At 35.6% G+C, this 15,293-nt stretch overlaps 1 protein-coding gene and 1 long non-coding RNA gene across 3 annotated transcripts in view; one reads left to right on the forward strand and one right to left on the reverse strand.

Annotated features, from left to right (window-relative positions):
- LOC311078640 (C-type mannose receptor 2-like) overlaps positions 1-14,581 on the forward strand; it is a gene marked incomplete at its 5' end in the record, with an annotated part of 185,577 nt that extends 170,996 nt beyond the window's left edge. Inside the window, 3 exons of the mRNA XM_084107568.1 lie at positions 10,958-11,317; positions 13,698-14,039; positions 14,204-14,581. Coding sequence (XP_083963694.1) covers positions 10,958-11,317; positions 13,698-14,039; positions 14,204-14,571 — 1,070 coding nt within the window. The 3' untranslated portion in view covers positions 14,572-14,581. The remainder of the gene's footprint in view (positions 1-10,957; positions 11,318-13,697; positions 14,040-14,203) is intronic.
- On the reverse strand, positions 4,965-10,280 carry LOC311080479. Of its 2 annotated transcripts, XR_014605608.1 has the most exons (4): positions 9,969-10,280; positions 9,286-9,708; positions 8,727-8,889; positions 4,965-5,335 (listed from the first exon to the last, which is right to left on the reverse strand). It is a non-coding gene; the product is annotated as an uncharacterized lncRNA (long non-coding RNA). The 2 variants fall into 2 exon arrangements; XR_014605609.1 differs by lacking the exon at positions 9,969-10,280 and having other exon boundaries at positions 9,286-9,936.
- Positions 14,582-15,293: the final 712 nt, after the last annotated feature.

Consider the following 15,293-nt stretch of genomic DNA (forward strand, 5'->3'; position numbering starts at 1 on the left):
AGATATGGGCCAAATTGTAGCCATATTTGTTTTGCCATAACTTAAAAATCTGCGGGAAATGCTCTCTTGGTTCACAACTGATTTTGAGGTATATGGCCCAGATAACAACGAACACATGAGAACCATATGTGGTTGATCTATGGCACACAGTGAGAAACACCGACTTGTGGTAAACATTTGGCTTATACGTGGAAAAACACAGGAATCCTGAAATCGAATGCGGCAAACATCCGCCGTTCCACACCTCAGGTTGCTATGCATCTTCCCTCCTATTGGTGGAGTGAGACTACGGCGCGAGTTTGACTGCGACGCTGGCCAGCTGACGCCATTTACTCTGCTTTCCTCACGACTGTGTACATTCAGGTAAGTGATGTTTTGGCATTTTAAAGTCATATAAATGAAATATGCAGCATTATGTGTCAATATTGCATGTTATTATGCGTTTAGTTATTCGTTTCATCGAGGAAGGGGTTGAACTAGCTAATATTTTCCTCTGTTTACTGCTATAACTTAAAATAAAGTTTAATGTAACTTAGTAACTGTTAACTTAGGCTATAGCAGTTCGCTGGTTTGCCGTTTTAAATTAAGATGTTTTTGTTTATAAATCAACAGCTCACTGCCGTACAAAATAGTATAGTTTGTCATTGTGTAGTAGTATTTGTGAATTAAGGCGACGTGGTCCAATGTCGGTGTTACTACTTGTCAAAAAACCTAAATCCTAATTTGTGTTCACAATCATTCAACTAATCATAATAATATAAAAATGCCAAGAACAACTAATACGTGTGCATTATTGTATGTATCTTTTTATCTTTGTATTTATCTAACTCTGAAATGATATTATTCATCCAAGACTTTTTCTCATGACTTTTCCCTCTTTAAAATTAAAGTTGTAACGTCTTTCGATACAATACCTGATTAAAATAACTTGTTAACATGAACTAATAATGAACTTCACTTCTACAGCATATATTAATATGTGTTAATGTTAATTTCAACATTTACTAACACATTCAAATAAAAAATTGTACTTGTTAACTTTAGTAGGCCTATGCACTGTGAACTTACATGAACAAACAATGAATTGCTGTATTTCTGTTAACTATCAATTAATTGAACGGTCATTCACTGTCATTATAAAGCTTGGAAGAGGCAGGAAATTTTTATAATTACTCTGATTTCTAACAATAGAGATTATATATACCATGCTATGGTATACTGTCATACCGCCCAGCCCTAATGTGCGGTATGGGTGGGGCAATGACAATAATTTCCATATTAAAAACCTAGAAAATATGGTTTCAGATGGAGTAAGTAATAGTTTATAGGGTGGTCTATTTAAATGCATATTTCAACCACTTACCCAATTGTTTTTTTTCCTATCAGATTACCTATCTGGGTCTGGTTGGTGGCTTTGACCTGAATAACACCGTGTGGAGAGTGCTGAAAGGCACTTTTACAACTGCTGCGGCACGTTGATGAATTGGAGAGAAGTCAATGGGAAGATTGGTGTCCAACGCGCCTGGTCATAAAGGAAGTTGTCATTGGTGAGACCTTTTTTAGAAGTCCCTTTTATTTGTATTGCACTTTGCACAATACACAACTTTTCAAATCCGCTTTACAGAACATTGTATTTTTATTTCTGTTATATCAGTAATAGTAATAGTCACAAATTCATGCCGTATGACTTAGTGCAGGCGCTAACGGCTCCAGGTTTATCTCGTAAATTACTCCACTAATAATGCCCAGAATGGTACCAAACTTCTACAGTAGTACAAATAGGTTCTGAACTCAAAAAACGAGGCATTGGAAAGTTTGTAAGTACATCAGGAGTTTATTTAAATAACACTTGCCTGACGGTGAATGCTACTGCTAACTCGGACGTTGGGGTCACTTCAGTGATTTGGGAAAAGCATGTAAAAGTCCTCACAGAAAGCGATGCGTAAGGATGAAGTGTATTATTGTTTATCAGAAGCAGTCGAAATATTATTGTAATGTTGTTGTTATTATGAATGCATTATAAATAAATAAAAATTATTTACAGTATTTATAATTATTATTTAATATTAATTACAGGGGATGGGGTTAGCTATTCTGGTTTTCCCTCTTTTTTTTGTCATTACCTGATCACATCCGTGGCTCACTTAAAGTTCTCTTTACCAAGTTACTGTGATTTATTTGTATTACTCTCATTAGACTAATTGAACATAACATTAATACACGCTTTGATCGAGTGTTTTGAACTTTGGTGTAAAAAATTAGCTTTGAATGCTATTTATATGATTGATTTGTATTCTTCAATGTTTTCAACTGAATTCTACTTAAAATAAGTACAACTGAGTAGCTGTAATTATGTTTTCTTAAATGTTTTCAACTGAATACTACTGTAATTATTAAATTCAACTCTGTTGCTGTAATTATATTTATTTTTATGAAATGTTTTCAACTGAATACTACTGTAATTATTATTCAACTCTTGCTGTAATTATATTTATCTTTATGAAATGTTTTCAACTGAATACCACTGTAATTAAGTACAACACTTTAGCTGTAATTATTTAAATGCTTGTAAAAATAAATAGTTTTGAGTGCATTTGTTGTTGAGTGTTTAATTTACCTGTGAGTTAATAAGACATTAAATACTGTCAGCTGCATGTGGGCCACATAAGGGCCGTTAGATTTTAACAGAACTCAGCCATACTAAAGTTGCATACCAGGCTCACATATGGGCCACATGAAATTGTAGTATTTGGCTCATGCTTGGTGGAGTTATGGCAGTCCTTTGGTTCAGTTCTGGCAAAGGAGATGTGGGCCATATCTGGGCCGGCAAACACAAGCTAATCTGGGCCACAGCTCAGCTGTTTATCTGGCCCACATCTTTGCCAAAGGTAATTTGCTGACTGGGCCCATTTCGTCAGAATTCAAAGATGAGGGATTTGCACTCAAATCTATCGGACGACCCTCTCCGTTGTCAAGCGACGAATAGGGGGTACCCTCAACGTCGGCTTTTGGACGTGAGGGGGAAATGACCAAACGGCAGTATGTGACGAATAGCTACAGCACGTGAATTCATCAGTTTCTCCCGAAATAAATGCAAGAAAGTGGCCGGTGAACTGAGAAGAATAGAGTAAACTTTAGTTACTTCCACTATGTTTGTCTGATATGAATAACACATGTCGGCAAATTATATTTGAATAGCTGCTTCAGACATCAGTGTGTATTGTACAAACTCCCAATGTATGTGTATGTGTATATGTGTATTTGAATATCTGAAACCTAAAATAAACATTATGAGGTTGAAAACACTGCTTAAGTACTTACACTTAAGTTGTGATATATGACAGCGCTGAACGCGTCCGACTCTGGCTCAGCGCCAGGCAACGTGCGAAAGCACAGTTTGAATCTGGCAGTTATGTGATGTCTCAAATCGGTAAAATTAAATCTGTAAAATTATAGACGTAATGAGTGGCATATAACGTGAAGTAACATGGCATTTTATTTTGTTTGAAATTTAACTTGTCCAGTGGGACAACTAATTTTCTCTTCCACTTGTCCTACAAATAACTAATGTCGAGCCCTGCATGGAAAACAAATGATAAGAATAGAAAATGCAAATACTGAGGTGGACTTTTCCTGTGAATTGCTATAGAAATACAATATACAGGTCCTTCACTCAGATTCAAATTAACATGTTTCCAAAGAATTACAACAACAATGACCAACACAGGGAAAAGATGTAGAGACAAGCAAATGAAGAAGGAAAATGAATAAGGCTTTTTTTATAGAGTTATAAACAAATTATGTTATGTGATGAGCTGAATGAGGGATGAGAGCAGATATAATAATCACGTAGTTTAAATCTGCATACAGAAACATCAGACTCAGGACAGAAACACACGACCTCTAAAGTAAGAACATGTTCATTCTTCAAACACAATTAGACTTTCAGATGTTAATATTGTCTGAATGCTTGTGAATCATGTTATGCTGATAAAATGTTTTTATTACATGATCATGTTAAAACTTGGGTTGAGTTTTTCAATGTGTTTCTTCCTCTTGCTGTTGTTTAGATACTAACTTAAATTGTCATTTTTTACTCCAAAATTAATCAGGGAATGTTTGATGTCTGAGTTTTTCAATGTGTTTCTTCCTCAGAAATGGACCAAACTCTATATTTGATTCTTCTTCTCATTGGTGAGTGTGTTTGTTGTTTTATTTATGGTTTATAGTTTCACCAGGTTTGACCCTGCACTGTAAACCCGGATAAGTAGAATTTACTTAAAAAAACCAAGGTAACTCGTTGCCTTAAAATTTTTAAGTAATGAAGCATTAGTTGAATAAGTGAAATGGACTACGTTCAATGTACTTAAGCCCATAATGGAATGGAATAGAACATTTAAGTTGAATGTACTTATAACCGAGTTAAAGTAACTGAAGATACTTAGTTTAAACAATCATCCCCCACCCATTTATTTAACTCAGCTTGTTAAGTAAGCATTACTCCATTACCAATTCCACTAAATTGTATATTCTAACGTACCCAACTTAACTTTTAGCTCCTGAAACTCAAAATATCTTTCAATAAATAGAGCCATGTAAAATATTTTGCCATTGCCAGCCACATACTGTATTTTTACAGCACTAGTACAGTAAAAAGCATTATAGTACTCCACTGGAATTACCAAATACAGTATATACCACATACTTTTACAATATTAAACTTGTATACAGCAATAAATTGTATTTTACAGGGAATGCTGCTTTTATAATTACATAATTAAAATATTACATGTTAAGGTTTCATAAGAGTAGCCATACTAGGAAAAAGAAAACAACATTTTCTGGGTTTTAAAACATTTATTTTGGTTAAAAGCAAAGATCAGAAATTTGCCTTCTGTGAACATGTTGGCTGAATTTTTTTTCAACATAAAATGCAATTTTAACACTTTAACAACAAACAGGTAACACTTAGCGCTTAATTAAAGGGATAGTCCATCCAAAAATTTTAATTAGCCCATGATTTACTCACCCTCAAGTCATCCTAGGTCTATATGACATTCTTCTTTCAGACGAATACAATTGGAGTTCTATTAAAAATGTCCTGGCTCTTCCAAGCTTTATAATGGCATTGAAATGCTGTTTCTGTTCTGAAGTCCATAAAAGTGCAAAGGAAATCCCATTCAAAGTCTGCAAGTTTTCGCAGAAGTGAGGAAACCTGTAGGCTTTCTGTGGTGTTCTTTTTTTGCACAACTTGGCCAGCTTTCTTTGAAGTTACTTGTCCTTTCTTTGTTTTTGATCCACGTTCAGGATTGATGTGAAGAAAGCGTCTAAAAGGCTGAAAAGAAAGGAAAAAAAACAATGAAATATTATGGACTGAGTTTATATATTTTGACAGAGATAGACAGCACAAAAGATGTGTAAATAAAAACCAGATATCGGTTTTAACGACTAATTTGTTTGGAAAAAACTGAACAACATGAAAAAAAAAAGCAATGTTGGATGTTGTGATCAATAACTGATATTTTTTCTGCCCTGGTTAAAATACATCAACTCAATGTGTCTGTTTACATGTGCACTGTCATAATAAATACTACTAACTAAACTTTTGAAAGTAGGGTTGCCAGATTTAAAGTTTTATTCTACAACTTTTGTCTACTCATCACCCAGCTCATTAACAATATCATCCCCTCATCAGGTCCCATCAGAGTATCAGTGGAAAGGCAGTCATAGACTCTCAGTTTATGTACTGCCCTACAAAGGCAAAAGACCTTAAGTCGCTAGAGTGTGGAACTGAGAAAAATGACTTTAAAGATTTTTAGTTGTCCCGTCAAATTAATTATAGGTAGGACACTGGAAATCTGGCAAATAGATGTTTTAGTAATGGAACTTATATACATAAAAAAATTTGAGCTCAAACTTGACTTTTGACCACTATTTTAAAGTTACTGTACTCTGCCTTTGTATTGTCAGCAAAAAGTGAGAAGTCATGCCAAGGCAAAAGGCAGTAACTTCCACATTCTCAATATTTGGTTGCTGATCACCATTAACAAAATCATTATAGTAACACCTGTATAAAATCTAGTGATCATGGCATTTATTTTGTATGATTTACAATTATTTATAGCCATCTACTTATTGCTATCCTGGGCTTTGGTTGCATTCTGATGGCATTATTAATACATTTGACATGACAAAATATGTCCATAGATATATTAGTCCAGCATTGGCTCGACCGTGTTTAGGGCGGGGCTGAAGGCGCCGGCGAAGTTTTGGCACTCTGCCAGCTAGATGCATGAGTGTTTCAACCTATGGTTTCAACCAGGTCCTGTACCCGAACTGAGTGAGGCGGGGCTTTAATTCTTGGTTGTATTCATCTGATACGGCAATGCGTAACGTTTTTCTGTCAACTCTGCATAATCCTTCGCGATCGTTATCGCACGTTTGTCGACGGCGGGTTCAGACCATACTAAATGTTCTGACCGCAGTTGTGCAGGACAAAGCTCTGAGGACATTAGAAGTTAGAGGGACTGATGGCAGCTGTACAAAGTACACAGGCTACACCGTAATTTTAACATTAAAACAAAGGCAGATAACAGTACAATCTGGTAGGTAGCATTATTTGATAGAACACCGGCACAGTAACTTCATATTGACGCGCGGCTAAACAAAGGCAGAATACCGTAACTCAATTTCGAGCGTTCCAAAACAAAGCCAAAGAGCCGTAACTGGTGTTACGGTGTTCTGCCTTTGTTTCTCATGGGCTTTTGGAAGTTACTGTTAAGACAATTCATTATTTTCTCGAAAAAACAACGGAATTGATTTAAGATACTTATCCACATGATAAAGGAGGTCTTGAATGTGCCAAAAATATAAATAACTCATTTTCGACCAAAAACGAAGTTACGGTCTTTTGCCTTTGTACGGCAGTGTAGAGCACACATTGCCAGAATCCAGCCCAAACCTTTGTGACAGAAATAATTTAACTTTAATTGCAAGCCTTGCAATGTGAATTGCATACATGACTACATGATCATGTTAAACATGATATTTACCAGACTAAACATGTTTGCACCCAAAAATGAAAATTCTGTCATTATTACTCACCCTCAAGACTTTCGTTCATCTTCGGGACACAAATTAAGATATTTTTGATGAAATCTGGGAGGTTTCTGTCCCTCCATTGACATCAATGTCATTGCAACTGTCAAAGCCCAGAAAGGTGGTAAAAACATCAGTAAATAGTACATATAACTACAGTGGTTCAACCTTAATATTATGAAGTGACGAGAATACTTTTTGTGTGCAAAATAACCCCAAAATAACGACATTGTTGAATAATCTCTTCTTTTCCATGTCATTCTCCTACACTGTTGACGTAGTGCAAGCCAGTGCAGCGCTTATGGATTCTATATCAGAATGTAGGCTCACTATTGGCTAGCTCTTGGGTCATCACACACGACCAGAGTTGGCCAATAATAAGCCTACGTTCTGACGTAGAACCCAAAGCGCTGCACTGGCTTTTTTTCCAAGACTTGCACCTAGAAATCTAAAACAGGGTTTACATTCTCGAGCCACCAGACACATCCGTTTTGTGCGGATGAGTGGGCCGGAACGCTTTAAAGGGTAACTCTTGCCAAAATGCAACCTCTTTTTGTTAATCTACCCGAGGCAAACTTTCGTTTAAAAGCATAATTAGGATGGAAACGCCACTTTTAAGTTTGACCGTATTTTCGTTTTCGGTCAAATTGCCTTTTGAATGTGAGTGCTAGGGGCACGACTATTATAGCATTAAAAATAGCTATTTTTAAAACAACCAAGAAGGCTCGACACAACATGAAACTTTACTGGAAGTATCACCAGGGGCTCTACACATGAACTCCAGCATTGAGAACATTGTTTGTGTACAGAGTTTACTAAAAAGAAAGATTTTGAACAACTCACTGAAGCTGTGTACGCCGGCATTTTGACGGTCAAAAATAGTCTATCTAATAAATTTATTCAAGAGCTGCTGTAAAGCCTAAACAATCTATGTTACTGTACTTTCCTATTATCACTGTAAAGCTGCTTTGAAACAATCTATATTGTTAAAAGCACTATATAAATGAAGGTGACTTGACACTGTTTACACTACGTCAACAGCATAGGAGAATGACGTGAAAGAGTAGAGATTGTTGAATAATGACGTTATTTTGTTTTTGTGCACAAAAGATATTCTCATCGCTTCATAATATTAAGGTTGCACCACTGTAGTTACATAGATTATTTAAACGATGTTTTGACTACCTTTCTGGGCCTTGAAAGTTGCAAAGACGTTGCTGTCTATGGGTGGTTCAGAAACCTCTCAGATTTCATCAAAAATATCTTAATTTGTGTTCTGAAGATGAATGAAGGTCTTACAGGTTTGGAAGAATTGGTTAGTAATTAATGACAGAATTTTCACTAATCATTTAACTGAAAACAACTTGCACTGACATATCTTAAAAAATGTGACTGCCACTGTTTTGTCTCAAGATGCACACCAGTAATGTTTTTTTTTTATTAGACATTTTTATAAAAGCTGCTTAAATATCCTAATTTTATTAAGGCCTAGACCTGGCTTAAGCTAAGCCCAGTATGGAAACCATGGCCATATTGTTTATACCAGTAGTCAGCTTAATAAATACTGTCAAGACAAGTCACAATTCAGTCCAATATTTATATGAATGGCAAATATGTCAATGACTAACCTCTGAACAAACTCAAGGTGCTGCCTCTTCCTGTACTGCAAGCTGAACTCATAGGAGGAGGCAAACAGCGCTGCCAGGCCAGTGATGAAGATGCTGTGATCCTTTCCACACACACCTTGACCTTCCAAACGTAATATCCAGCACTGGTCGCATAGAGATTGACCTGTAATTGAAAAAATAAAAAATAAAAATAATTAATAAATAATATTAATAATTAAAATAACTAGTGTGAGTTTCACTGTGGTTCGATGTAGTTGTCTATTCATAATTTTATGAATTAAATTTTTCACCTAAACATTAAAATTGATTAGGGTTAGAACGTTAAAAGCACTGGCATATTATTTTGCTTGTTTTAAGCATAAACTCACTTAATTTTGACTTATTCTTTCAGAAAACAAGACAATTTTTACTTGTCTATTAAATGCTTCTTCATGTAAGAATTTTAGATATCTGGACTGGAAACAAGAAAAAAACACTAATTAAGAAAAACATATTTTGCAGTGGGGTGAGTAAATGATGGCTTTTCATTTTAGATTAAAACTACCCAATGTTTACATACCAAGCAATATAAAGTGTGGACTCTCTGGCAAATGTAGATTGCTGGACATCAGCTTTGCAAATTCCTGAAACAATTTTTAAAAAGGACAGCACAGCCATGATCAACAAAACCAAAACATAAAACATATTACAGATTAATGAGATTTGTTGAATAATCTCTACTTATCTGCTTTAAGGATAACACCGTCTAACTTCTCTTTGAATGGTGGGAGTAGTTGTAGGACCATGGCATGGCAATCAGGAATACTACATTTGAAAACAACATTAGGAACATGGATTTTCTTGTGCTAGCAAAATTCTGACAACGATTCAAAAGCACGATCACATAACTGACAGCATTATTTATTTATTTTTTTACCACATAGATAGACTATAACTTGTTTAGCACTTACATTAGCACTGGATTGTCATCAGATTGCAAAGCCTGAAACGAAAAAAAATATATGTATATATATATCAAAAGCGTGTCATGCAAATAACATGGTAAATGCATAGACTGTAAAAAATATGGTAAATGTTGCCTATTAGGCTATGTGAAATGTCGAAGTTAACGTTAACTGTTACTTGGTAAACAGGTGGAACAGAGTGAATGCTTGCGAGGCCGCGGTATAAACCGCGTTCGCAAAATCAAACCAAATACGTGGAAACAATGTAGAAATGCGAACGCAAAAATATCTGGCTTACCGTATCACTCAGTTGAACAATTTTCCCATCTTCTCAAACTCTAAATCCCACTTATCGTCACAGGCGCAGCTAGATTATTCAGATGATTCTTCCATCCATCTTCATGTAACGTTAATGTCGTCCATTTTCTGTTGCGCCTCAGGCAACTAACTGGTAGCTAAGTTACTGTTTGAAACACGAACCGAAGCTCACAAAATCTTAAAAATTGCTCACAGATTCGCAGACACTGTTTATCTTGATAGGCTAACATGAATGATTATTCTGTTCAGTTGAATGAATCTCGCTGACAAATCAAGTTTGCCTGTAGTAGTGTCTGCTCGCATCACATTTGAACTGAATTGAGCGCGAAAGAAATCAATCCCACAATGCAGTACCTTTTCAGTATGATACTGTATTACGAATTTATCGGGTTGAAAACAGAAATGTGCTGTATATTTACAGCTGTTCTGTAAAAGATACAGCCTAATACTAGCTGTATTATGGAAATACACTACAATTCTGTAGGAAATTAGCAGTAAATTTACAAATGGTTACAGTGGACACAACAATAACGTCCAGAAATCACGAACTTACCCGTGACTCCATCTGGAAAATAATTCGCGATTTCGTATTTTGTTTTTGACCCTCTGAACATACCGTTGGACAGGCAAAACTTGGTGATATTAAGTTGTTTGAGCTCAAACACATAATTACAATAAGATAGGCCATTAAAAAGTACAGTTTACTCAGAATTCATAATTAATGTAAAGAAATGACACATGTTTAAGTAATACAAACTCAGTTTGTTTGAGTAGAAACTACTGATTGGACTTAAAAACTCAATTACAATAAGAAAGGACAAGAAAAAGTTCAGCTTAATCAGAATTAACAAGTAATGTCAATAAATTAGACACATTTAAGTAATATGAACTCAATCTCTTTGAGTTGAATCAAAATCTGGGTTTACAGTGTGTTATGAAAAGCATTAAATCAAACGCTCTCTTTCACAGCTCTCTGCTCCGTATCTGAATGTGTTCAGCGTCAGTATCACTTTATAAACGAGAGGAAGAACTGGACTGAAGCTCAGAGATTCTGCAGAGAGAATTACACAGATCTGGCCACCGTTGACAACATGAACGACATGAACGAGCTGAAGAAGAGTGTGAATGGAGTTGGTCAGTATATCTGGATTGGGCTGAGGAAGACGAGTGTTGATAAATGGCAGTGGTCTTCAGGTGAACCTGCGCTCTATCTGAACTGGGGACCTTATCAACCTGATGGCAGAGATGAGTGTGCTTTCATGAGAAATGGAGAATGGCATGATTGGTCATGTAGTATCAGCCTGACTTTCATCTGCAGTTCATCTAACAGTAAGTGCAGCTCCATACAATCACAATAAACATTCATTAATAAAAAGATGCACCATATACTGTACAAAATTATAATGCAATAAATGCTGCTACTTTTTAATTTGCTCATAAATATAGGAGAGACTGTGGATTTTTGTCACAATTATAACTTCTGTATAGAAAATAAACCGATATTAAATGCATGTTGATCTTTTGTTGTTGATACCTGTGAGAATCTGACATTAGAGAGCCTAGAGAATTATATTTTCAAAAATTTCAAACCATTGTTTTGACAAACGATTTAATGAATGCATAATATTTTAACATAAAATAGACATACAACATCTTGCCCCATCTTGATATTTATGAACAAAACTCTTGTCCTGAGAACAAAGTTCAGTTCACATCTTGTCAGTTGATTTGATTGTGTTCAACTGTATTATAGAAATAAGATTGTAATTTATTATTTTTATAATTTATTTATTTTAATTAATATTGTAATTAAAAATATATCATCTCAACATAAACCTGTAAAAAATGTCATTCTTAGATGAACTTTAAATTAACTCACATAGACACAATGGCCCTCATTTATCATTCTTGCGTAGAAACGGGCGTATATGTTGGCGTAAGATTATGCTTACACTCCTCTCACCGCCTGATTTATGAAGCTGTGCGTACCTTTGAAATCCAGGTGTACGCAATACCTGCCCTGTCACAGTGTCTGGTGGTTCCCTGGGTTAAACACTAGAGGTCCTCAGTTTTCACGGTGTCTATGCATTCTCACTACAATTCCCATGATCCTGTCTGTCACTGATTGTTCATTGCCTTACAGCTGTTTCTCGTCACCTTGTTAGCACTTGTGTATATATACCCTGTCTGTTTCAGTGTTTGTCACGGAGTCCTTGTATATTGTCCCCACACTTCCGTTGTTAGTTCAAGCCTGTTTCTTGTGTTTATCTTTTATGTTTTTTGGATTGCCTTTTGGATTATTGACCTCTGCCTGGACTGGTTGTGAGTACGGATTACCCTTTAATAAAACACTGCTTTTGGATCTTACCTTTCCGTGTGTGTGATCGTGACATGCCCTTGATAAATGCCGCGGCTGAAAACGATCGTCATTAGAATAACACGCCCCTATTGGATGAGCAAATGACCTATCACAATGCATTATTTTACAGCACGTGTATCACGTCACATGTATTGGGGTGTACAATAGTGATGATGATGATGTGATGTGGAGTACCATTCATTCACATTAATAATTGCATGACAATTTGTAATATTCTTATTATTATTATTATTTTGAATATGATTTATTAATGACGCTTATTGTTATTTAGAAGAAGAATGTCGTTATTATTATTATTATTATTATTATTATTATTATTATTATTTAAAAGAAGAAGAATGTCATTTTTATTATTTTGTCAGTCTGAATTATTTTTTGGTCATTGAAAGCCTTTCATTACTGAACCCAGTCCGTGCGCACCTGCCGGGCCTAACCCTGAAACGTCAGGTAAAGCGCACAGGCTCGCAACTGAAGGAATACATATGCCTACAAATCAAATGCTTTGGTAAAGTCACACAAATTAAACATTGAAGTCCATGTTGCACAAAAATAAACACTGAAGTTTATAATTACTATGTTGTTGTTTTTTTTACAGTGGGTCATAATATATCATATCTTTTAGTTTGTCAGTGCGTTTTGTGGTGTTAGGAATTGTTTTTCTGCGCATTTCAGCACTAACTCAAAACATGCGTACACCACCTCCTGAGCTGGCGTAGGATTTGAGCGTGCCGTACGCCAACGTCCATATTGATAAATCTCAAAGTCACCGTGGTTTTGGGTGTACGCTAGGTGTACGCTGGAAATTTGGTGTATGCACTTTTGATAAATGAGGGCCATTGTCCATTACAGTGTGAAAAACCAAACAGACTATTAACAAAATAAACACTTACACTATTAGTATTGCAACAATATGAATTTGTATGTATTATTAGTTTACAATTCAACCTTTTGAATTATTTTTTTACTGACATATTTCTAAGGACTAGTTAACAAATATATTTAGCTGCAGTTTAACATCTTCATCTGTTTGATGTGTCTCTCATTCAGCTCTGTGTGTCTTAATACAGTATTCTAGAGAAATGTGTAACAAAACATAATGGAGAAATATAAAGATGCAATACAATTACCACAAAAATTCACAAAGGATACTTAATGTTAGCAAAATCATCATTAATATAATTTGTAATATATCATCAGCTGTAGAAACAGTCTTTGAATTACACGTTTCTGATGCTTCGCTGCTCTTATTCACATTAAAAACCATAAACCAGCGTAAGAATGATGAACAAACTTGATTCATGAATATGTTTCCATTTGTTTTTCTTAAAGTGAACACAGGACTCGTCTTTGTCAATCAGATGAAGAACTGGAGAGGCGCTCAGAGTTACTGCAGACAGAATCACACTGATCTGGTCAGTGTGAGGAACCAGAATGAGAATCAACAGATTCAGAAGTTCATCAATGATAGTCACATATCTAATGATGTCTGGATCGGTCTGTTCAGAGACTCATGGCAGTGGTCAGATCAGAGTAACTCCTCATTCAGATACTGGGCTTCTAGTGAACCTAATGGTGGAGGTGTTGAAAACTGTACAATGCTCAATCCGAACACTCTGGGTCAATGGTTTGACGTCTCTTGCAACAACCAATATCCTTTTGTGTGTCATGAAGGTGAGCAGATCCTCACAAACACACACAATCCATCCATCACCTCCAGATATCTTAAAGTTCACGCTACATGTCTGACATGACAGATTCCTCCACAGTGTTTGTTCTGCATGTTGTTTTTGATCAGTCTCTCTCTAGTTTTTGCTTGTGGTTTGTTTTGTGTCCAGATAAACTGATTCTGATCAAAGAGAATCTGACGTGGCCTGAAGCTCTGAGATACTGCAGACAGAATTATACGGATCTGGTCTCGGTTCAGTCAGAGGAGATGCAGCGTCGTGTGATGAATGTGGTTAAACGTGCGTCTACTGAGGCGGTGTGGTTGGGTTTACACAACTACTGCCAAATGAACATGTGGCTCTGGTTGAGCGGAGAGGTCGTGTGCTATCAGAACTGGGCTCCAGGGAACGGAACGACACCGGAAAACTGCAGCCTTACGAAGAGAAAAGGAGCAGTTCAGTCTGGAGGAGATCAGCGCTGGATCAGCCTTCCTGAGACTCACAAACTCAACTTCATCTGCAGCAGATCTGAGGAGTGAGAAGACGGCAATGTTTGTGTGTTTACTTACATTCACTGTTTTCATTCTTTATTTTTCTTATTCACTTTCATATGTTTAATTTGTTCTTTAGTCATTTCTGAGTGAATCTTCTAATTATATTTTAATAGTCTGTAATATTTCTCTGTTAATTATCATAACATAATGTGATCTTATTAAAGTTTTCTGACATCAATGAATATTCTTTAGATGTCTAAAATACTAACACAATATATGTGTGTTTTAAGACTATTTTTGCATATCTGGTGTGTTTGTGTCTTTATGTTTTTCACTAATCTTATCTGTATCAATAACTGTTGAATATGATTCTGTGAGCAGCAGCTCTTAAGAATAATCATTATTTGTGTCTCAGGAGAATTAAATCTGGTTTATTCTTAGAAAGGCAGAAGTGAAGTGATGTCACAATAAACTGTCAATTAAATGTAATAAATATGCAAAATTTATATTTGATTGGTTGATATTTAGTATATTATGTCACTTACAAAACATGCACATTTCAGTTTCCTGGAATAAATTAGTGGTGTGAATCTCAACAGCGAATCAATTTGATTTTTCGATTCGATTTTTCATGATTCATAGGTTTTCGATTCAAGTGATTTTCGCAAATTCAGAATGATTCAATTTGAGATGATTTACAATGAGATACAATTAAATTAATGATTCGATTCTGAATTTCTAAAGTGCATTCATAAAATTATGTAAAT

The sequence above is a fragment of the Abramis brama genome (genome assembly GCF_963993115.1).
Source record: "Abramis brama genome assembly, chromosome: 3".
NCBI lineage: Eukaryota > Metazoa > Chordata > Actinopteri > Cypriniformes > Leuciscidae > Abramis > Abramis brama.